This window comes from Micrasema longulum, unplaced genomic scaffold (assembly GCF_059751315.1).
Source record: "Micrasema longulum isolate JH-2025_06_02 unplaced genomic scaffold, ASM5975131v1 h1tg000824l, whole genome shotgun sequence".
NCBI classification, from domain to species: Eukaryota; Metazoa; Arthropoda; class Insecta; order Trichoptera; family Brachycentridae; genus Micrasema; species Micrasema longulum.
In genome coordinates, this window is record NW_028278016.1 from 992,681 (window position 1) to 1,019,279 (window position 26,599).

General features: G+C 30.9%; 1 protein-coding gene across 3 annotated transcripts in view; it reads right to left on the minus strand.

The window, feature by feature from the left end:
• Positions 1-26,599, minus strand: part of LOC148278816 (uncharacterized) — a 115,170-nt gene that overhangs the window by 53,583 nt on the left and 34,988 nt on the right. For all 3 annotated transcript variants that reach the window (XM_088230880.1, XM_088230879.1, XM_088230878.1), the window contains exon 2: positions 13,647-13,877. In XM_088230880.1, the coding sequence (XP_088087006.1) occupies positions 13,647-13,877 (231 nt within the window). The remainder of the gene's footprint in view (positions 1-13,646; positions 13,878-26,599) is intronic.

Here is a 26,599-nt window from a genome sequence, read left to right on the forward strand (position 1 = left end):
TAATTTATTTTTATTTTATTTGTTCATAAAATATACATATTACAAAAATATAAATATCGTATCCCTAACTCTATTAGGCCAAGAACCCGGATTTTTGTTGAAATCCAACATAATAGAAAGTGGAAGCAAGCATATGATTGAATAATACTACTAATAAAAATTATAACAAAAACATTAATTTATACATACACAATTTTTTTTTTCTCGAAAGTATTTTGTAGATCCTTATCTTTATATATATAATTCGTCTATACGTGTGATGTCAGTGAACTTTTCTTAAACGGCTTAACCGATTTACCTGAACTGTAGATCTTTGCGCTGTGCGTGTTCGTCGGTATTATTTTTTTTAATCGAATCTTTGAAAAAGGTTAGAAGCAAAAATATTTTTTTCATCGACCTACCAGGGTTGCGTTCGGCGAAAATGCATATACAAAAAAAATGGGATGATGTTATTTTTTGTGTTTAAAAAAAGTTTGTTTTTGAATGTTTACAAACAACATATTCGCTTTTTATGGATCCCAATCAGATTCTTTCCTTACATTTCTTATAATTTCTTTTTTTTTATATCCTTTAACTTGATTTTCAGTAACACTAAAATAATGTTAACTGACAGTAAATTGTTTTGAAAATCGCATTTATGAATAAAGTGCTCCCTTGTTGGTGAGAAGAGCCGAGGTTAACATTTGTAATAAGATACTATATTTGAAAATTAAATATTTTATGTTTTGGAATTCAACCTAGGCTCCCCCTTTAATTGAAATAATTGAATAATAATATTTGTTACGTTTGGAATTCAATCATAAACAAGTACCTAGGTATTTACTTATCAATAAAAACTCTTTTTCCAAGGTGCAGGCGAGCCAATGTTCAGGCAGAACAACGTCTGTCGGGTCCGCTAGTTAATTTATAATTGTAAAAAAAAGTTACGTTTATCTATTAAATATAACTCCGTTAACTGCCAATAATAATCGAGGACTCGGTGTATAAAAAAAAACCTTCATAATTGATGTTTGAATCAATAAAAAAACCTATGAGAGTTTCAGTACAATAAACAGATAAGCATAAACATTCATATTCCCCTATCAAAATATTCTCAGTTAAAATATCTATCATATCAAATGTCTCAATAATCAATTATGAGTTATTATTGGGTTATTTTGGTCTATAAAATTACTTATGATTAATAACACCATTTGGTTATGCATATCACTAGTATTGGCAGTGCGCCATTTCTGTTTGATTACTGGAGCAGCGTTACTTCTGGCCATGAAACGTGTCTATTCTGAGGACATGAAATCCACAATCCTTGAAACCCAAATAGGTATTTTATTACGAGCAAGCTCAAGGAATAGAGCAGTTTACGCATCGTAAAATCAATAGCCAAACGCCATACTAAATTGACATTACGCGTCAATTATGTCCACGTTCAGAATTCATTTATATCAAGGTTGACTTCTCGAATCCAGTCCGATATTTTCGTTTATTTGATAATTTACAAGCAACACGCAAATATACATATACAAAACCAAATATAAACTTGTATATCGCACAATAAAAAATAAAAGATGAATAAATTAAGAACAGAACCAGAATAACGGATATCATGGATCGCGTGGCAAGACTGAAGTGGCAATGGGCAGGACATGTTGCGATACATGTTGGACCCCGAAAATTTTAAGTCAAAGACCTCAAAAAAGATGGTCCGACGACATAACTGCTATAGGAGGTAAAAATTGGCTGCATGTAGCAACCGACACAGAAAAATGAAAGGATATGGAAGAGTCCTATATCCAGCACTGGAGGACAGAAAGCTGAAGAAGAAGATATTGCACAGATGTTTAAAATTTTGGTTGAGCGTATTAGAATAAAATCCATTTTCAAGACAGAGGTTCAGGATAAGGGCCTCCATTAGAGACTAGAAATTTCGAAAGTCTGGAAATATTTTCATATCGAGAGCCTCGATGCTAGTCTCAAAATATCGAGACCAGCAGTGGGATTCTAAACGCTCTCTTAGGAGTAGAGAATGCGTTGCTATCACGTAATTTACATACTTATTTAAAAATATAACGAAGACAATTTCATATTACATAATTTAACAATAAATAAAGAATTTTGCGATCTCAGTGCTGGCGCACGCGATACGTATAATAATTCATACAGACAAATATTCGGATTGCACAGCTGGACGGGTAAACACCTTCGCTGCCCTACTTCGCCAAAGAGCCTGGAGCCTATGGAAACGCCTAAAAAGTTATAATAATGAAATTCTCCAAGCCACTGCAGGATGGATCCATTCACTGTTGTTCAAGCGATGGCGGGATATGCTAAGACCACCATAAGTGCTGCAGATATAAAATTTTGTTTTATGTTTATATTTATGTTTACTGTTAAATTTATGTTTATATGTATATTTATGTTTATATTTATGTTAATGTTTATATGGTAGAATTGGCTCTGCACTATGTAGCCATTTTGTTGGAATAAAATTAATTTAAAAAATACTAAGAATCTAAAGTGAAAACCACGCTCACCAGGTCAAAACTGCCACTTTTTAATTAGACTGAGTCTGGATCAGTGCGGCATTGCTTGCATATATGCTAAAGCTGCACATATTTTCTTTTAGCCTTGTCTGGAGCATGATGACTGCTGGTCGCTAGCCGACTTCACCTTAAACTAGTTGTTTAATTAAATATTTTTCTGCTCTGGTATTCTTCTATTGTTATTAAGAATACGTCTTTCGCAGTTTATATCTAGAAAAAATCTGTATGTTTGAATACGAACCGTAATACGAATATTTTGAGAAACATTAACCGTTCCTGCTGAGCGGATGCGCCGATGCGCCGTGAGCCGGTGCGGCGCAGTGTCCGACCCTTACTTTGTGGTTCGTTGTTAAATTTTAGAGGTATAAATAAAATTTTGTTTTATGAACCACTTTTTATTCACACAAGCGACTAGTTTCGGCAATGACACGTTGCCCTCTTCAGGGTTATATAATAACTAAACATACACATGTAAAAGAAACAGTGAACAGATTAGTGGGTGTCGATAAGGAGAATGGGGTAATTGTGTTAATGGCGCGGTAGGGTAGGGAAGGAGGGGGTGATTGTTTTTAATGTAGGGTTAGACTTTATAAGGAAAATATTGAAAATATGGCTTTGACTTAAGTTTAACTAATTATTTTTTTTATTTTTTTTAATATCCAAAACCATTCGGTTCTGTGAATAAAAACTGATTCATAAAACAAAGTTATTTTATTCATACCTCTAAAATATATATTTCTGTTCAAGCTAGATTGGTCGGTTGGTGCGATACGTAATCAACCATATAAAACGCATAAAAATAAAAAAAATCATTAATCAAATAAAGTAACGAATAGGTTCGCTTTTGTTTGGTTTAATTTAATTCAATAATCTTAAATTCCAATTCATAATGAACCGCCAAAATGAATGTTGATAATATATTTCATTTATTGGAAATGAAAAATTATTTCACGTTCCCCGCCATTTTGTTATGTAAATTGACTTTATTTTGATAAATTCCCAGCCAAGCAATGCCTACCGTATCGGTTTTAACTGATCAAAAAATGTTGAGCTTTTGAATGATAATTTTCGCATTTAAATTCATAAACCAAATCCAAAACAATGCCGAAATGTTATTTATTTCTTTCGCAGATATTTTACAGGCAATCACTAGATTTGAATTGAAAACACTTTTTAATTTGTGCGCGTGCTCAGAATGCCGACTATCAAATATAATTTACTCAGTTGTGTAGTGATTGCGAAGTGGTCATATACACTGTAAAAAATATATATTTGATTTTAAAATATTAAATCCCCATGTTATTTTTGAAAAACCTTTTTCCTACCACAAACAGAGACCTTTAAAATCAAAATTTAATTTTAAACAGCTTTGTTTTTAAGCACTTATTTTTTACATCATTACTAGCTGAACCCGGCCACGCTTTGCTGTGGCTTTGTCTGATTTTAATTATGCGAAGAGTAAATAAAAATAGCTTAGCAACTATACATTCTTAGAGATAAATAATTGCTTAATTCGCGTTGCTGGGACTATGCTGTGAATTATAGGGAAAAAAACTGTAACTTTGGTTAATACTGATAAAATGGCAGCACTGTATAGAACTATCATTCAATACTGGTTTACGATGGAAAATTATAAGTCAATTCTGTATCTTAAAGCTGAAATGCTGTAAGTCGCATTTGGTTATTTGTTCAGGAGAGCGGTTTAAAGTTGTAAAACTGTTTTAAATGTATCCCTTGAAACAAAAACACATTTTTTTGGTGTTTTTTGGATTTATAGGCTTTTGATAAGAATATTCAAGAAAAGAACATTTTAAGTATGATCTATCAAATAATTGTGGGACTTCAATGTTTTTTGTTCTAACCGCCCGGCCGGCGCCCTAATTCTTCCTTGGACTTTATTATAAAAAGTCATGTAGAATATTAAATGAAAAACATTGTATTTATAATACTGTGTTAGACAAAAACATCAAATTACCTGCCATTAATTAAAAAAAATGGTTATTTATGAAAATAACGGGTAAATATAAATTTAATGACATGATATTAATAGCGATAAAACAGTCATTGAAAGTAAACAGTATGTGAAAAAAAGCAAAGTAAAATAATGAAATTAACGACAAAATAAATGACATAATGGTAAAGTACGGTTGATTATGACAAAAATACTTAATCTTGCGCAAAATCTCTGACTGCGTCAGACGTAGTTTGTTATAAAAATTGTGGAATTTATTCGGTATCCACTGCTTTAATACCAGCAAACTGTTAAATTTTGTTGAAAGAATGAGTACTGCACTGCTGGTGGTTTAGAACAAGCTATTTAAGTAGTGGTATACTGGAGGATTCCAATGTTTTGAGCATTAATAGAATCTGAATATATGAAAAAAATACATTCATAACTTAGTTTTGCAAAAAATGTGACTTCCAGCCTTTAGCTTTAAGGTACAAAACTTACAAAGAATAGAATGTACCGTTTCCATTAAAACTTCCAGATAAAAAGTATGTAGAAACACTCTTCTGCTAAAATGCAATGTTCTGTAAAAAAAATTGTGTCAATTCATTGATAACTTTCGATGATTCGACGAGATTTGCGGCCACAAACATACAGAACCTAAATTTTTGTATGATAGATTTATGTTCAAAGCAATTAACTTTGTGGTCAAACATTTTAATTATTGTTAGTAAATATTTGTAGTTAACCATTTACCGACTCTTTATGTCTACCGGTTTCGAGACGTACCCGACTCTTCGTCAGGACACTCACTACACCAACACGCAAATACTAAAATACACTTTCACCTTTACCATCACCGTAGTATACAAAGTAATTACGAAAAAACACATCAATTACACGCAGAGTGACATGAACTAAAATTAAGTTAAAAATATTTATGTGTTTTTTTGTAAATACTTTGTATACAACGGTGATGATAAAGGTAAAAGCGAATTTTCGTATTTGCATGTTGGTGTAGTGAGTGTCCATATTTTATTTTACATAAAATGGATATTTTTATATCATGTTAAATAACATTTAGTATTTTAAAGATAATGTCGTTCAAATGTCCCCCATAGCGTTGTTTAATCCGAGGTCTAATTTTCATAAGTTCTTGCATTAGATGAGCAAAGTAGGGTTAAAAAATTTACTACTCTGGCAACACTTACGAAATTTCTATTTTGTTTCTTCGACAATCTGACAGATGGAAATATAATTTAATTTTTAAGAAATGCATTTGTGACAAACACATTCATTTGATAAATACACATGAAATGTGATTGCATCCTGTTTCTTTAACATCCTAGCAGTATTTCTACACTTCAAAAGAACACAAACCGCATACTTGAATTTAAATCAGGAGTTGCGTACTGAGCGACGTCTACAAAGAAACTAATGGGTCAAATCGTAAAACTACTCATTTATGAGTAGTTTAGTCGCCTTCTGTTTGATGCTTGTATGCGGTTTCTGGACTATTCTTAATTCTATGCCATAAACAAATTAATATAAAAAACATGCGAGCTTCCTCATTGAAAACAAAAGAAAAATTATTGTGTGCCAAGTAATTTTACTCGTTCAAACATCAAACACGCATTATTGATGAAATAAGTAATTACTATGAAACGAAATTTAGAGTATTTACTCGTGTTCGTTTTGCTCCCTTATTGATTGTACCCCCTTCCCCCTCACATTAGCTTTGACAAATATTGATAAACCTTAATTTACTTACGCAGAAGAAAGCCCGATGAAAATTTATTTATTCTGGCAGCAAAACTTACTTTTGAATTCCGCCAGTATTAGGTTACTGTTTACAAGAAAGAACAAAACTTATGAAATAATATAACTTAATAATTCCTTTGTTTATTAACGTCGGCCTCATGGTGAAGTGGTAAGCGTGTATGACTGCCATGTAAGAGGTATCGGGTTCGATTTCCGGCATGGTTGACATGAAATATTGATTTAAAATGGTGTTTTTTTACTAAAATATTTCCCCAAACTAGCATGTTACATTCAATGTAAAAAAAAAGTTATGGGATTACGAGCGTTGTTTCTAGTATGGAATTCTAGTAGAATTTAGGAAAAAAAATAGAGTTGAGGAAATGTGGATGTTTAAACATGGGCAGAATGGTGACTGTTACATAGTGTGTAAAATAGGCACTTAAACCAGCCAATGACAGGTCGTAAGCCCTGTGAATGCCTAGACTTCCATATTCTCTTTTCAAAAATATTTTCCCCTTTCTGTTGCAACAAATTTAGATCTGAATAACTCCCTAGGGAGGAAACCCAGCCAGTCTGCAAGCAGTTGGACATACTCAAAACATTGTTGGATTAACTACCTGGTAAAAGAGGAATTATAAAAATTGGAAAATTGTTTTCAGGCGTTCACAAAAGTTAACAGATAGAAGGGTTGAGGAAATGTAGACGTTCAAACATAGGCAGAATGGTGAATGTTACATAGTGGGTGAAGTGGCCACTTTAACCAGCATATGACAAGTCCTGTAAATGCCTAGACTTCCATATTCCCTCCTCAAAAAAGTTTTTTTTCTCTGTTACAACAAATTTAAATATGAATAACTCCCTAGGGAGGAAATCCAGCCAGTCTGCAAGCATTTGGACATACTCAAAACATTGTTGATAATGTATCAATTCACAATTCACGTCTAAAAACGTGCATAAAATATCGTTAATTTTAAGTATTAAGTATTTTATTTTAAACAGCTCTAAACAATATTAGCTGCGGGCGTATCGTGAAAGAATAATGAGTACTTACAATAATGTATGGCGCTTTTACCTCAAACCTAAATAAACTTTCGACGCAAAGTACTACGAAGTAATGCATTAAGTGTGTTCCATAGTTGAGCGCCATTGCAAACATGCATCTAATGGGCACACAAACCGCATAGCACCCCTTTGTAAAAAGTAATATTGTGTTACGCGTTAGTACATGGCCAGCCACGGCAGTTTCAACATGGCAATGCTTTATATTTAACCCGCTTGTACTCATAAATTAATATTCAGCCATCGGCATCGGTCACGTTTAACCTCTTTATTATAAGAGGGATTGTTTTAGTGAAGGTATTGGTAAGGAAAAAATGTGTTCTTCTGGTTTATTTAAAAAATATTTATGCTGCATTCAATACAAGCATAAAAAAATATTAATCTTATTCATAATTATTATTAAACGGAAAAGAACACGTGAAGACTGTTGTCGCGAAAATAACTAATTATATATTTGTTTTAGACAAACTGAATAAAATAGCAATCAATTAATGTGTTATGTCCACTTATTATGCATATGTATATTCAATTTGAAAATAAATAAAAGTAAGACAAAGCTAATGATTGTAGACAGAGCTGGCAGTCGCCTACGGACAAGACAGATGCAATACCTTGAACTGATAGATGACTTTGTGTACCTCGGCTCGCTTATCTCCGACAACGGCAGTTGCAGACCTGAGATTGGTCGCAGGATTCAAATGGTCAAAGAAGCAATGAATTGTTTAAAGATGATTTGACGAGATCGTGGTATATCAATAAACACAAAAAAGCGATTGATAGAAGCCCCGGTATTCTCCGTTTTCCTATATGGGGCTGAAACGTGAACAATGCGTGCCTACGAGAGGAAGAGGATTGATGCATTCGAGATGTGGTGTTGGAGAAGGCTGCGTGTGCCTGGGACAGCCAGAAGGATGAATGCATCGATACTAGAAGAGCTCCATATTACAACTCGTCTATCAGTGGTGTGTTTGAGAAGGATACTGTTTTCTTTGTACATATTGCAAGACATGAGCCAGACTATCTAGAAAAGGCAATAATGTCTGGCCGAGTTGAAGGAAGGAGAAGCCGGGGTAGAATCCCATATAAATGGACTGACCAAATAAAGATGGCTACGGGGCTAAAATTTGATGAGTCAGTTCGTTGGGCTGAGGACAAACTGGAGTGAAACAGACTAATCAGAAGTGCTCATGGTGATCACGATCCTCAGCATTGAGGAACTGACTTGGAAGAAGAAGATATTCAATGTTGAAATATGGGATTGTTTTTTGGGGAAACTCCACAAATGTTTCAGTTGATTTTAAAATTTAAAAAAAGATGTGTTAGGAAAATGGTAAATGCTGATTACCTGGCAACATGTCAGCCAATTTTTATTAGATTAAATTTATTAGCAGTAAAGGCTATTTATATCACGGAACATTGTCTTATTGTTAATTTATATCGCGAAACTTTGTTTTATCAACCTCGAGACAATTCAAGATCTTAGGATACTTTTTGATAACAAACTTAAATTCAACCATCACACTGACCACATTTCAAAAAAAGCGTCCAAAATCTGAAAATTTATTTTGCGAATATCTAAGCCATTCAAAAGCCCAAAAATTGCAATTACATTGTATAAATCATTTGTTTGTAGTTTGCTTGAATTTAATTCTATAATATGATCTACTATTTATAATATTCATATAACGCAGACTAAATCAGTAGAACGTAAATTTTTAAAATCGTTAATATTTAGAATCGAATCAAATACTTTCATAATCAACTATTATGATTGTCTAGAGTACTTTCATATCTTTAGTTTAGAATTCCGAAGGATTTTGGCTGGTTTGATATTTTTGCGGATATTAATATCTAACTGTATCGATGCCCGTAATATCGTTGCTCCGATAAACCTTAATGTACCTCGCCGTAACTTGCGTACCAATCCTGTCTTTGCTCTGGGAAATTATAAAACTAATTTCGGATTCTTTTCCTCTCTGCCAAGACGGTTGTACTGAAATAGTGAAATTAGATTAAATAAGATTTTTTTTAATAATTTTATTTTCAAAATCATAAATGATTTCATACGTAACTCTTTAAATATTTTTTTTTTAAATCTAATTCCACAAAAACGTGATATGTTTGGCCTTGGCAATTGTGACGTCAAGATTCTAAACGATGTTCTATTTAAATATAAACGGTCACTAACAAAGTTCAAAATTTATCCGAATCGTAACGTATTCGGGGTGTGGCCGATGCAATGAACTGTTTTCGCTGAAATTAAGTACATAACATTTTTTTTACTCTACAGTATTTCATAGACCTTTATTAATAAAAAAATGTTAAAAGAATAAACATCGTAATATTTCCCAATTGGCCATATTAATTTATTTTTATTACCCACATATGAGAACTACTCACATTTTTAACTGCTATAACATGAAACACTTGAATTTTAATTTTGTACCTGTTATAAAGCCTTTTGGACTTACATAATAAATAAATAAATACGTACTGGTCACCATAATCTATGGTTTTGTTTCCATAACATTACTACTATGAGATTTTTAAGATCATTAATATCATAATATGTATGCATGTGTGTACGAGTATGTATGTTTATAAATGCGTTGTAAGTGCCCCAACTCAACACGGATTTCCTAGCGAGTCGAGGCAAGTTCACAGACATGAGCCGTTTCTGATTGTGTCTCTATAATAAATTTAAATACAAATCGACAAACATTGTTGAATTAACTAACTGGCGTAAGAAGTATGAAAATATAAAATTTTATTTTAGGCGTTGGCGTTGCCTAGTATGTAGGTAAAATGGTTCAGCTGGATGAATCTAATCCGCATGATAACGGTTTCATTTTTTTTACTTCACAACAGTCAACAAATGGAAGAGTTGAGAAAATGTAGATGGTTAAACACAGGCAAAGCACAGCGTGCAAAGTAGCCACTTAAACCAATCAATGACAGGTCATAACCCTGTACTTCCACATTTCCTTCACAAAAATGTTTTCCTTCTCTTTTGCAACAAATTTATCTAATAAAAACTTTTTTCTTTCTGTTTTGCTTTCCGTAATAAAAAACATGAATTGTTACTTTACCAGGTCAAAAAATCGTGAATGTTTTATTTTCAATAATTCATAAAATTTACAAAATTAAAATCAGTTTGATCGTAAAAAAACCATCAGCACCTATTTTAATGAAAAGCATAACAATGCATATGATATGCCTAAAGACTAAATCAGGATTGTCTAAACTACTTAATCTTTTGGACTTCAGCAGTTGCATATTAAATTAACTTAAGATAGACTAAGCAAATATAAACTTCATCTAGTTGAAAACGAGAAGTGAAATACAGGGTGGCCGGAGAAGCGACGTCCAAAGGTAAAATGTAGGTGCCTCATATTGAGGGGTATTCGAATCACCCTCATGTATGTTCCGCGATTTTGCCTAGTTTTTGAGTTATGATTTTTTAATAGATTATTGAAAATTTTCGACCGGACCGGTTTTTTTTTTTTATTTCTGAAAGGTTTTTTAAGGATTTTTTTTGTTCTTTCACTCATGAAATAATCGGCTTCGTAATATTGATGAAAGCTACAAAAGTTTTGACCTAAAATGCAGAATTTTAAGTTTCAGCGAGTTAGACTTGAACTTTCAACTAAAAATTAAAACTCTAAAAAGGTGATTTTTTGGTTTTTGAGTAACTAAAAACTGCGTTAGACTCTTAGAATTTTTGATAATATAATAAAAGTAGCACTTAATCAGCTATTATTCGCTGAAATCAGTCTTTACATAAACTGAGATGGAAAATTGATCAGTCATGCTCGCCTTGTGTTTTACTGCTACTCGTGTCACCATTTTTTAAAAATTGTTAGTTTACACACTTTCTATCAAAACTATTCTTAGGAATTTTCCACCTCAGTATCTTTAAAGGCTGATTTCAGCAAATAATAGTCTTTTTGCATTATTACGAAAGCCCAGAGCCCTAGCGCAGTTTTTAAAGTTTTTTAGAAACTAAGGAATTGCCTTTTTAGATTTTTTATTCTAAGTTGAAACTTCAAGTCTGACTCGCTCAAACTTAAATTATGCATTTTAGGTCAAAACTTTTGTAGCTTTTATTAATGTTATGAAACTGATTGTTTTATGCGTGAAAGAAAAACTAATAAAAAAACGAGTTACTTGTGTGTGACAGGGTTTACAACACCTGCATTAAGTCAGTAAATTTGAAAAATTCATTTGACGTAACACATCAATTATGTAGGGAAATAAGAGGAGATAGAGATCGTCTATCCAGCTCTCAAAGTTTGTATATTCATTTGTTTTTTAATCCAGTGGTAAGTTGAATAGTGCCGTAAGTTTTTCTTCTCTCAGGCTTTTTTCTGTTTGCAATTTTGTCGTGTATAGTGTGAAAATCTCACATTTCTCTAGGTGTTTTCTGATGTGTCCGAAATGCTGGAACTTTTGGACATTAATCGTTTTTACCAAAAAAAAAATTGTACAACCTGCTTATTGCGTTTTTATTTCGGACTCTATCAACTCATTAAATTTTGAGGATTCTTCTATACACCCACACCTCAAAGGCTTCCAGCTCTTTGTGCTAAGGGTTCAAGTTTTTATTCTGTACCGGAGCACAGAGATCACTTACCACCGCATTTTGAGGTTACTATTGAGGCTGGGCAACACTTTTTTCATCTTGAGGAACGTAAATATAATTTGTTCTAAACCGTATTTACGGGTTCTTAAACTCATTAATTTATTTCAACAATGATTCAATTTGAATATTGCATATTGTTAATTTTATTTGGCACGTAATAAATGTATATGTGTGTGGAATTGATCAAAAATATGGCATGTCTTATTCAAAATGAATATTTCTGTGTTTCAATATTATTATTTTTTACTGAGCGTGGACTTAATAAAGTAGAAAAACTCAACTGCCCTTAACTTAAAAAACAAACCTTTGCTTTGTGTAAGATATTTTAGAGTCACAATATTAAATGTTTTATATCTTTTTTCTCTTTATTTGTGTATATTGTGGACTAAGAAACTAGGGAAATCAAAATGGTATCATTGTGAATGTTCAAATCGTAGTTTGAATTTGAAAATAATGCGGTTGAAGAGTGATTATATTTTTTAAAATATCCTTATTTTATAAAACTGATACCCTGATGGTAATTAAAATCAAAGGAAAAGGGTAGCAAGTTGTGGATATATAAAACCATCCAGTAAAATTCTGCAAATCTGGTCTTACGCCTTGAGCGACTGCACTGGCCACACTTAATTTATGCAAATAATATTCCGTTGTTCATTGCTTGTGAGCACACTTGGAAAATTTGGTATTTTGAGTGAAAACCTTTGTCCATCAAGAATATTTTAGCGAAAATAGAAAAAATGAAACTTAATAACAATTCCAGGCAACGACGACAGACACTATGCTTTGAAGCGTATTTTGAAAAATTCGTTCAAAGTTAGCCTAGTTCGAAATAATTTATTTTTTTAATTTGTTGTATGTAATGTCAACACAATTACAAAAACTTTGCAAGCAAAATTGACTAATTTCATACTTTGGGCGGAATCATTTACTATCAAACACAAAGTTACATATGATATATTACAAAAATAATAACGTATCTCTAACTTTATGAGATCAAAAGTACTGTGCTGATTTGGGATATAACATTATGGAAAGTGGAAGCATACATATTATTTAAGAACAAAAAATATATAAATTATAACACAAACAATTATTTTAATCACCGACTGGACAACATGATTCATAATATATAAAACTATGCCATGTCTCGCAGCAGTCTCCTGGAACAGTCCCTTCCCTAAGATAAAATCCAAACTTGAACCGCTTGAAAATGGATTTTGTTTTGGAGAACTTTATATGTTCATCCAAGTCATCGAATATTATTGGAGCCACAAAAGAGAGTCAATTAATATTTTATTTAAAAAATGACTAACATTCAGTAATTCATTACTAATCCCTCCCGAGTTAATAGGGCAATCAGCTTGCTAAATACGTCTTCTGCACATAACATGGATATATTTTTCAAACATGTCGGTGGTTTAGCAGTTATCTGCATTTGATTCATCAACTTTTAATTCGTCATAATATTCTTCCTGAGATTCTCATAATGGATTAAATAACCCGTAAAGTAATACTGAAAACAATACTTGCAAAATAAGTCAATAAATACCTAAATGATCGAGATACGCAACATTTCGTGTTCCGATGCAGTGTCATCTGGTACTAATGAGTATGATGGTGATGAAAAGTACCCAGTACCGTCATTAAATTTAAAAAACCATTATTTTTTAAATGATTGTATTGTTGATTCTCTTACGTGATGCTTTGTACTCGAGGTCCAACCTCCCCTTGAACATGCCAAGATCCTGGGGTTTGTGCGGTGGGATCCACTGGTACACCAGGTTGTTCTTCTTGTTGAAGAACCACTTGATAACCAGCCCCTGGCTGTTTCCCAAGGTGTACTCGCAGTCCAACACGACGGCCTCCTGACTACCCAACTCCACGAGAGGAGGCACGTCTAGCCTCTTTATGTGGACCGAGGAACATGCTGGAACAAAGGTAGAAAAAACAATCAATAAGGGATGCAGATACACTTTATTATATTAGTAATATTTTGCATTTAGAGAAATCAATAAAAAAAGTTAGATATTTTTTTTTAATTTTTTTATTTATTTCTTAAGTTAGCTTATATTAAAACTAATATAAACTATTATGTACATTTACATCATCTATATATATTTACATTTCCTTACAGTAACTTATACATTTATTTTTAAATTCTTTCAGACACTTTTCATTCTTCATACATTCAGGCATCTCATCATACATTTTTAAACCCTTATACATCAAACAATTTTGCGACTCAGCTCTTTTCAATAATGGTAGTCTTATTTTATCCTTTTGTCTAGTAGCATATTCATGACATTTTTTGTTTAAGACAACTTTATCCTTAAAATATTTTGGTAATTTATCGTGAAAAAATTTATGTATAAATATCAACATATTAAATTTAAGTCTCCTTCTTACAGATAACCATTTTTATATACCATTGCCATATTTATTTTTCTTAAGAACTATTCTCATCGCTTTATTTTGTAAAATTTCTAGTTTATTTAAATTTCCTTCGTTTGCTAAAAGTAATATTGTTGAGCAGTAATCTATATGTGGAAGAATGATTGTTTTGTAAATTAGTTCTGCAGTATCTTTATTTAATTTATTTCTCAATCTACTAAGGAAAAAAAATTTTTTTGATATTTTTTTATTAACGTGCAGTTTTAAAGTAAGTTTCCTCCCTTTTTTTCAATTATCTTTCATTTCTGAATCCTCATCCCTTATCCTTCCAAACTTTTTACCTGATTCCTCATAAAATAATATGTAATGCGGAAGTATTTTTTTTTAACAAATTTATATGTACCAGCTCTATCTCTCCACTAAAAGAAGCTGTGATGAAAAAATCCTTTTTTTTTTAAAGTACAAATTTAATCATTTTTTTATCGGCCTATTTTTGGTTGGCTAGGAGAGCTTTTAGAAATAAGCTTACCAAATGATGTGCAATATATTTACTTTAAAAAAAAAATATTATCGTTTATAATATTTGTGGCGATATACTCATATGTCTGTGTTAACTAATTTCTCGTCTCAACTCAAAACAGGACTTTTAGTCTCATGAAGTTGGGACTTACATGGCAAAAAATGTATATTAAACTGATTATAAGTAAAAAAATAAAGTGCATTTATTTTTAACTACAAGTTTAAAATAAGTATATCAACATAATTATTTTACATATTTGTTTAATTATTTTTATCTATCTTTCATACTCCCAATTTCATTCTGTGAAAATGTTTCTTTTTCTTGCAAGGAATTGTCTATTAATTATCATATATTATGATTTTATTTTGTACTAGTTCAGTATGTATATATACATACATGTAATTTTTAAACTTTTTCAATTTTCTTTTCCAGATTGCATAATGTAAACATTATTTTGAATTTATTTCCATGCCTAGTATTCTGTTTATTTTAATATTTTCAAGTATTTTTCATACCCTTTTTAATTTGTAGTATATCATAATTTTAATTTTTCTGCTTTTGTAAATAATATTATTGTTTAAAATATAAAAACCTCTTAAATAAATTTGTTATCTGTATGTCCCTAAATGAGTTTTTTTTTAAAAAACTCCTTGGGAATATTGTATATAATTATGTTTAATATGTTTTCAATTTAATAAAAAAAATATAAAAAAATATTATTACATTAAATAAAAAAACCTCACGTTTAACTTTGGGAATTCTCATTTTTGGTTGAAGTTGATTTTTTTTAATTAAGGGATCTATCTTGTCTAGTCAAAATAAAAATATCTAATATAAGCATGTAAAAGTCATTGATATCCAACTGTTAAAATAAATTGAAAAATTACTTGTTATTTAAAATAAAATATATCGTCTAGTGTGTAAAAAAATATTTTCTTTTTGCCTGAGCACAAGTAAATCGCCGTAAAGGTAAATGAAAGCGAAGCAAATAAAAGTAAATCCAAATAATTTCCGTTTTTATGAATATAACAGATGCGTTTTGTTTTATATTCATATGTAAATAATAAATGAAAAAATAACGTTTTTTATTATTTTTATTTTTTGTTAAAAGAAATACTTGCGTTCTTGTGATTTATCCAAATATTTCATTTTGAGGGCCTTTTCAATGAGTTGTAAATAACTCACTATTAGAAAATGGAAATCAAGTTGGGCAGAGTGGGATTCGAACCACGGATCTTTGATCCGTGAGTCTGAGACACTACCCACAGGACCACAACCCGATTTAAATTATTTTATTTGACTTTTTGTACACAATGTTATTTGTACATTGGCGGGCTTATTGCCAAATGGCAATTTCTTCTAACCAACCAATAAAATAAAAGTTTTTATTTTTATAATTCAAGTTACAGAACATATTCAATAGGGAAAAAAAAGATTAAAAAGTTAAAAATATATAAAAATAGAAATAAACGTAATTGTTTATAAATTACTTTAAATCAAAACTATTACTAAATGGGAAAAAGGAAAAAAGAGGAAAGAGGAAAAATGAAAGGAGGAGAGATTAAGGAAGAGAAAGGAGATGTTTCTTCATCTAACATCTTTGATGGTGGATGGGAGATGATTCCACAGTCGAGCCGCATGGACACTATATGAGTTAGAGAAGAAAGAGGAATTGTGGATGGGTATTAAGAGAGTGCCTTGAGAATTAGAACGAAGATGTAAACAATGAACTGATAAGCGTTGAAATTTTTCACGCAGGTATATAGGAGCGTTAGGACTTTTAGCGTTAGGAATTATAACGAGAACATGTATTTTTCTCCTCTGTATTTACTTTCTAAAGAGTAAGATAAATTTGTCCATTTTATTTAACATGTATATATCATACATACATCCTACATACTATTCTAAAAATATTGTAAATTAGAAAATTAATAAATCGTATTTTTGACGGAAAAAAATAAATCGGTAAATGGAAAAGCTGTGAATACAAAAATTTTTTGAGTTTATCAAATTTTTGGAGACTAGACTAGGAGTTATTAAGATTTACATATTATTGCAACGGAGTTTAAGAATATTTTTACTTCACAAAAAAAGACGTTGAATGCATTCTCTCCACATACCAGAAAAATGTTCAAGACTTATACCCGTATGCAGAGACAAAACTTAAGGTGAGGAAAGTACATTCTATTGTCTTCACCTTCGGGTTATTCTCCGCATTTGAGATTAGAATGTACTTTCCTCACCTTAAGTTTTGTCTCTGCATACGGGTATCAAGGTCTTTCAATCAGTATCACTCAACCTAAAAAATTTTTTAAAAAATTGTCAATAAACTATTTTCCACGGAAAATATTTTAATCAAATTCACGTTGACATCGCAGTGAGTATTTCTGGAGTATCAGGCTGTAATTTGTACTCAATTTTATAAAACCATTTTTTTTTCTATCTCTCATAAATTCAAACGTTTTTAAACCATGTTCCTTGAATTTCAGGGTAATGTTTTATTTTCCTCTATACTTTAACAACAATATTTTGAGTTTGTCCAAATTTTTGTAGACAAGGACTGGATGCAACTCCCTGGGGAGCTGTTTAAATTAATATATTACAACAGAGATGAAGAACATTTAAGAGAAGGTAATATGGATAAATCTGTTGATAAATTACCTGGTCCATGAAGAAGTATTAAAATTGAAAAAATAATATTTTCAGGCGTTGCCTAGTATGTAGGTGAAATAATTCAACTAGATGAATCTCACCCGCATAAATAAAGGTTTCAGCTCTTTAACTTCACAAACATCAACAGATGAAAGAGTTGAAGGAATATGGATGTTCAAATATAGGCAGAATGGTGAATGTTACACAGTGTGTAAAGTGGCCACTTAAACCAGCCATTGACAGGTCATAAGCCCTGTAGATGCCTAGACTACCATATTACCTTCTCTTAAATGTTCTTTATCTCTGTTGTAATATATCTCTATAATTTATGTTGTGTTTTTTTACCTATGAATAAATACGTAGTTTATGACAAGTATGTTTTTTTATTTTTTAAAATACCCGAAACAATAAAAAAACTCATATGATTTTGGCCTCCTAAGTAAGTCACGCGAGCTTTGAGATAAAAATATAATTTTGGGTACTCTCGTGTTAATGGTTTTTATCAGAAAACACTATAAAAATCTAGAGGGTTTATTCTAGTTTTGAAGAGGGAAAGAGAGAGAGGATATAAGTCCATTCTCAGACATTTTCAAAATAAACCGTTATTAAAATACATATTTAGCGCAGGTTTCTTGAAAGCGAGAGCAAATAGTCAACAAATTAAGCATCACTCTAGTTTCTTTTAAAAGCAGAAATGATAAAACGCCATTCTCGAATTTGTTTAGAATGAATAAAAAAAAAACAATACATATTGAGGTACTTTTGTCCGTCTAGTGGTGTAATGGTCAGCGCGTATACCTACCATGCAAGAGGTCTCAGGCTCGATTCCTGACATGTTTTACATGAAATACTTATTTGAAACAGTGTTTTTACACTAGAATATTTTATAGTTCTTGGAATTGTACCTGAAGCGTAAGACAAATCATCTTACCTTAATGTTACAAAAATGATCTAGTTCTGCGATGAATGGATCAATGCAGTTCCCTATGCACAATTAGGTGCGGAGAAGGAATGATGATAGTGATTTACTTTCAAACTAAGCATCACGCTAGTTTTTTAGGTGACCAGAGACGATGGAACGCCATTCTTCGAAAATTTTACAGAAAGCTTACTTTCAAAATTATTCAACGCTTACTTAAGCATTATTTTGTGTTAGAAATTCATGTTTAGCCATTCCTGATAACTTTGAAACTTAACCTCGGACTAAAATTATTTTATCAGTTGACATTTGAAGTTCTAAAATTTACAAACAATTTCATTTATAACTTGTTTTCGTAAATGTCGTCCTTAACACTGTATCCCGAATCCCGTGTAAACACGTGATTATATAACCACGCGTTGTGTCCCGGTCCCGTATTTTCACGTAGTTTACCAGCTGTCTAAAAAAGTGCATTTTATTGACATCTAGTGACTTTTATTAGTATTTTTTCGCTTGCTTGTAAATCACGTGAAAACACGGGACCGGGACACAACGCGGGGTTATTATAATCACGCGTTTACACGGCTCCGGGATAGAAAGCACAAAAAAAAATGTATGAATATGAGAAGTTTTTAATTGATTTAATCTAGTATTTTTATATTATTGTTATCAAAAACATTTTTCACTTTGTGGTATGACATTTTACACTTATTTGTTTATAAATTTGTATAAACCACATAATTTTTTTAAATTACACTTCGACCGGTTTCGAGGTGACTACTTCATCGTCAGGAATTTAACTAACTTATAATTACACGCTTTTTATACTAATAATAACATAGGTAAAATATTAACAAATTGTAAAGATAAGGATGATAAATTAAATCATTCGAGAATTTATAAATTAAATTGTTTAAATTGCCCAAATTTCTATATTGGAAAAACTTCACGTAAAGTTAGAATCAAAGAACGTATAAGATGTCTGAGTAATAATATTTTTCAGAATTCGCAAATCATCTTATATCCGAAAACCATGAATTTAATCAAGAAACGTGTGTAGAAATTTTGCATGTCAATAAAAATGGAAACGAAAACGTTTAGATAATTTAGAACGATTAGAAATTAGTAAAGCCATTAATCAAAAACTTTAAAAAATAAATAATCAATTAAATTTAACTTCGAGTCCTCTTTTAAAACTATTCCCATTATGATTTATTTTATCTTCTTTCTCTCTCTTTCTTTCAATTTTCTGTCTCTTTCATACAATATTTTATTATATAAATAGCAACGCGTGTAATTATAAGTTAGTTAAATTCCTGACGATGAGGTAGTAACCTCGAAACCGGTCGAAGTATAATTTAAAAAATTAAGTGGTTTTTACAAATTTATAAACAAATAAGTGTAGTATTTTTATAATTATGACACATTTAAGAAACCCTTCACAAAGCATGAAATTTCACAAAAATGGGCCAGGCACAGGGTAAATTCTAGGTGTATTCGGCCGGTGCATAAAGTGTTAAGAGAATTTTATCATTTTACCGAGAATACGACAGTGGTGTTAATATATTAACACTACAGTATAAATCCCGAATGAATTATAAAATGATCTCACAAAACGAAATTAGATGTTTCACGATCTGATTTCGTTTTAACTGGTGACCACATGAGAATTCTTGGTATAAGATAATTCAGAACATATAGTTGGCACTAAATTATTTTGACCCAAATCAAAATTTGGGCTTCAGTATTTGATTTTACATTTAAATTATCACCATTAGGTGTATGTAATATTTAATTAAAATTATTAAGGTAGGTTAAATATATTTCTCCGTGTCTAGGTGAATGAAGAAAACTGTTCTGAGTGTGAAATATAACCAAGATCCTGAACGAGTGTTGTCGACTCGATAGTCGCTCTCAGGTAAAAGTCCTATATTAAAAAAATCGAGTGGATATCGGTCCATTTCGTGCAGTGGTTGGCGCATTTGCCTACCATTGTTTCGCCTACTACCCCAAATAAACGAAATAATAAATTAAATTAAATTCTAATGAATACGCCGTGTGCAGTGCCGTTTGCACTCCTGAATGCGGAAAAAGGAATAATAACGGATAAAACTGTTATTTAAGCAATACCAAATTAATAATCTATTGTAATTTCAAAAAAACAAGTTAACGATACTACAAAACAAAGCATAATTAATAATTTCGATAAAAAAATATATACACAATGGAAAAGTAGATGTAAAATGAATTATAAATTTTATTCAATATTTGTAAATAATCCTGTTAGAAGATGTCCATGATAAGAAACCTCAACTAGTTAAAATACCCTCCAAAAAAACCAAAGCCATAACTAAAGGTAGTCCTGGACCTGTTGTTCCTCAAATGAAGACAATTTTCACCCAAAGACACTCAAGTTTTATAGGACCTCGATACTTAAATAAGCTACCTCAAGAAATTACACATTCTTCCAAAAATAAATTCATAGCTAAATTAAAGAGTGGTTCTTCAGAATCGGAAGAAGTCGGCTGAATGAAATTCTAAGAATAAGAATTGAATGCTGCCTTTAATCTTCAATTATCGATGTCTATTTTTCGTTCATTTGATTTATAGTTTATTTTTATATCTGTAGGTTTCTTTACTTAGGTTTTTAGTTTTTGGAATTTGGACTGCTAGTTGCCAATTTCAAAAAATATATATATAATTTTACATATTTTTTGTCATTTTTTTTTCTTATCTTTGTTTTTAATTATTTGACTGGTTCATAAATGTTTTAAGAATTTTATTTTTGTAATTTCTTTATTTTTATAAAAATTCAGTACTATTAGTGTTATTGTTATATATTATTATAGTGTATATGTATAGTATATAAACTATAAATGTAGCTTTAAAACGGGCATTTTTGTATCTAGTGAAGCTGCTAGGATTATTTTCTTGCAATTCAATTCAATATCTAACACTTATTTTGTTTTATTTTGTATTGCATGTATTTACTTTTATTTTTTGACCAAAAAACACCGTATTTTGGCACAGAACCAGAACCTGAACCTAAAACAATTACCGACTTTTCTATATCCACAGGTTTCGAGACGTGCCCATCTCTTCGTCAGGACATCAATTAAACCAACTTGCAAAACCTACTGTACATGTTCACCATGGTTGTTGCACAAAAATATATAACCAACATGCCATGTTTTAAATAAGCAACACTTGGATGCACTGTTAGGTCATGAAAATATTTTATGTTGTGGGAAAAATAGTCGAAAAAATAAAGAGGGGATAAAGGGAGGTGCATGAGCTTAATGGGTATAAGGTGACCATTACAATGGAACATCGTATAATGGGCTACATTGAAAGGTTGTTTAATTATTGAACAAAGGAACATTATTTTCCAAATTTCCATATGGCTCGAAACCGGTAGACATATAAAAGTCTACTATAATACTTAAAATTATACATTTTCACAAAGTTGCTGTGACTATCGAACCAGGGTTATTCGCCCCGTTCTAAGCCAGTAAAAAAAATCAGTAATCAGTATATCGAAAAATAAATATAGGTAGTAGATATAGTGAAAAACATAGTAAAAAATGTAGTATTTTGACCACAAAGTTAATGCTTAAAATATAAATACTTGCGTTACAGGCTGTATAAAGTATACATAAAATATTTATTTATTTTTATTTTATTTTATTCAGAAAACATACAGTCATACATAATAAGAATTAAAAACAACAATTTTTTAACATAAAAAGACCAATTAAGTTTTTATAAATTATGCAAAAGATATTAACATTAAATGTGACAAAAAAAAAGAATTACAGGTAATACAAAAATTATTGTGAATATTTGCGTTTTCCATGAAGGTAATAAATTAAAATAAATAAAAATACCGAATGCACACTCCGAGCCATCTACGCACACACACATGAACGCACATATAAAACATAAACAAACATATACAGTACATGCGGCACATATACGTATTGATCCAAAAAACGTTTTATTTATAAAATCTAATTGTAGCATTATTTTTCTTTTTCATTATTACCTAGCTAAATACTAGTCACATTATGTTTATGTTGAATTATTCTCAATTTTAATTTGCTATATTTATATTTAGAACATAAGGTTTTCTCACTTTAATTGTTATCTTTTATTTGTCATCTTCAGAATCTGTCAGAATCGTTTGTTTCTTTTTACTTTTTGTAGTTTAAAAAAAAAGTTTACTAATTTATTTAGTTTGAATTATTTAGTTGAATTAAATAGTTTTATTTCATATTATATATTACATAATGAATTATTCACTGCTGTGATTATTTTTGTAAAACTTTTTATTGTAAAAGGTTCTTTGCACCGTTGATATATAAATAAACTACAAAAGATGCACACTCAGCTACTATCCCAAATAATCGACCCCATTAAGAAATTTTCTGTATAAATGCAAAGTGCATTTAAAAATGTCTCCACCAATAATCGACCCCAATACCCCAACACAGCATATATATATATATATATATATATATACACCGCAAGACAAATAAATTTACGAGTTCTCAAAAAAAACTAAAATTGACATATAATGAATTATTCTTGATATTTAATTAGTTTTTTTTATATTGTTTGACATATGTGATGACTACTCGTTATTTCAAGGTTAAAATAAAAAATCTTACTCATGAATTGTACTTAGAAATTGCCATTATATATCAGGTATCAGATTACCCGAACCTTAGAGACCCATAACGGTTCATTTATGGTCGAGTGTTAGTGATGGAATAATAAAAGACATGTTATTTTTTAATTCATATTTAAGAAGTAGGTTCTTATCGCTTTATTTTAAATTAAAGTATTTTACATTTAAACATATTTATAACATTTAAAAATATTTAGTACTTAGTGAATTCACCTTTATTTTTTATAACATGTAAAATTATATTATTTAGAGAAGCGTAAAGCGAATCTAAAATTTCTGATGTTATTTCTTCTTCCCAAACTTGAATTAAGTTTTTTTTTAATTTCTCAATGTTTTTGGATTTTTTTTTCCCGACTTTTTTTTTCATAATCGCCCATAAATTTTCTATCGGGTTCAAATCAGGGCTATTCCCGGGCCACGTCAACGATTTTAAGCCAATTTTCTCCTTGAATTCATTGATCTATAAAAAAACAATAAATTATTTATCATGTGGTCACAAAATGCATTTAAAAATATATATATTTGTACTCACAGTGCGGGCTCTATGGCACGGCGCAGAATCGTCCTGAAAAATTGGGTCCGCGGTATACTGCGTAATGTCCTCGATTGTTGGAATAATATGTTTTTTTAACACTTTTTTGTACTGAATGGCATTCATCGTACCCTGTACAAAATTTAGAGGTCCTAAACCGTATGCTGTCATGCACCCCCAAATCATCACGTAGGGTGAATGTTTAACGGTTCGAGTGACGCACGACGGATGATATCTTTCCCCACGTTTTCGTCGAACTATCTTTCTGCCGTCTGGACCAAAAAGGTTGAATTTTGATTCATCAGAGAAAACAACATTTTGCCAATCCTCCAAGGTCCAATTCTGGTGCTCTTTCGCCCAATCCAGTCTAGCCTTCTTCATTTTGTCCGTGAGTAATGGTTTCTTTGCGGGACTCCGTGCTTGGAAACCATGCTCCAACAGCCGCCTGGACACTGTTTTTACTGAAAATGTTGATGTGCTGGTAGACTGCACCTCTGCGTGTATTTCAGGTGCCGTTAAAAATCGATCGCGCATAACATTTTTTTTTATTAAGCGATAATCTCGGGCAGATGTCACGCGCCCCCGTCCGCTTCCTTTTTTCCGTTCTATGGATCCAGTTTCTTGGATTTTTTTTAATAAAAACCTCACTGCACCTTCTAAATACCCAACTCGACGAGATATTTCACAATTAGATATGTTTTCTTGCGACAATGTGATTATTTTGGATTTTATCGCAATCGACATTTGCTTTGCACTTTCCATGATTGTTGTGTTATGTTCACTCAAACGCGGGTAAAACAAGACTGTTGAGACATTTTAAAATGTAAATATTGTAGAAAGGTGACACATAGTGTCCTTAATTTATTAAACAAAAGAAAGAGGTATCGATAAAGGATTTCTTAGAAAAAGGGTTCAGTAAAGTCAAGGGGCGCGGTAGCAGGTAAACTCGTAATTTTTTTTGTCTTGCGGTGTATATATACATATATCAGTGGCGAGCCATGATTTATTTTATAAGTAATCTATTAAAAATGTTCAATAATTTGTACTACATATAAAGTACTTACATAACATGTAAGTAATGTAATTATAAATGACTTTTTTTTTTGTGGTTCTGTGAAAATCAACCCAAACAACAATTATTATTAACCACGCGATCTGCGTAGTTTTATTCTACACTTTTTTAATAGAATACTAAACTTGTACACAAGTTTATTAACAAATACCACAATGACATTCAGCAGATATTTAAATTATGATCTGTCATTGACAGTGCTGTCAAGACTTGAGCACTGGCCGATTTTTTTAAATATAAATAATGCCTAAAACGGCCACTGCGAACGCCACCTGTCCTATGTGATACATAATATGTCAACAGTATCCCATCAAAGAAAAATAGTCCTGCGGAAATAATGTTCGAAATACTAGTTTCAAAATAGAGAATCTTCTAAAAATATGTGTAATCTGCAAGTTTGTTTTAGTACTAAAAAAGGCGACTTGGGTTAAAGACGAAAAATACAGTGTACTTTTTTGTATGGAAGAATAAGCTGAGGTAATCGGCTAGTTTCACCGTTCAGTGAGAATGGACTGGGCGCTGGCACTGGGCGCACTTCATATATACTTTTTGTAGAAAGATATAAACAGTGATTTATAATAAATAACAATTATTTAATTTATTTTCCCATAAACATGGTTACTTTAATTTATAATTATTTAAAGTCAAATATAATGGTAAGCTGTGCATAATCGATTACATTGACGATTCGCCCCTGATATATATATAGGCTATATGTATACTGTACAATTCCATGATATTTGTGTATTAAATTGTTTATCCTACAAAAAACACAGAATTTCGGGAAAAAAATAGTCAAAGTCAACTTGAACATAATTATAATACCCGAAAAAGTAAAGATCAGACTCCATGTTTATGTGCGCACAATTTCGGTATTTAAAATAATAATAATAAAATAATTTATCGATAGAAACTGGTGTGTTTATTTAGTCTCCATGTGTTATACAGTATTCATAAGGCAACATTTCGGTGGAAGAAAATATAAGTTTAGAATAAAATTAGGTCTGAGATCAAAGAAATCTTTGATATTCTAGAAATAATATTATAGAGCTGGTAGTGATCTGTGCGGTTCATAGAAAACATTTTCTTTAGTCTGTTCGATATTGCGATCCACCGTTTTTGTATGTTGAAATATGAAATGTGAAGAAACGAATCGCGGTCGCAGATTATGTTTTTTTAATTAAATTTTTTTTATGAATAAACCACGCGGTACCAGGGCAGAATGACGTCACATAAACTTATTCCAACCCGCTGTTACTCTAACGAATTTTATATCAAACATTTTTATTATTCTATTTTGCTTTATATTACCTCACTAAAACTATTAAGGTTTATTTATTTATTTTATTTTTAGTATTAATAAAACATATAATACATATTATACTCCCTGAAGTTATTAAAAAAAACTCATTTGGGACCGTACATATCAAGAAAACATTTTTATGACAATACATAATATAATGCATGTTTAATACATCCGAAATAGAAAGAAAACATTATATATGAAACATAAAACACAGTACTTTACACCATCTATATAAATTACATTAATAACTATCACTGTCAAAAAGATTTAAGTAATATGTTTTAATTGCAACTCATTTTTTTTTTATGATTTTTATTATTTTACATATTTATTACAGCAATATACAAGTAATTATTTATACAACAAATTAATTCAGTAGTAATAGTAAGCATACATATTTTTTATTTTTTCTGTTGGTTCGTCTAAACTGCCTAACTAAGGATAGCTTCCCCGTTCTAAGGCAGTAAATTATGTATTTTATAATGATATTTAAAAGCATTTACAGTTTTATCATTTGGATTTCACTTTTCGTGTTTTAGCTCATCGAGCAGTTTATTAAATTTGGAA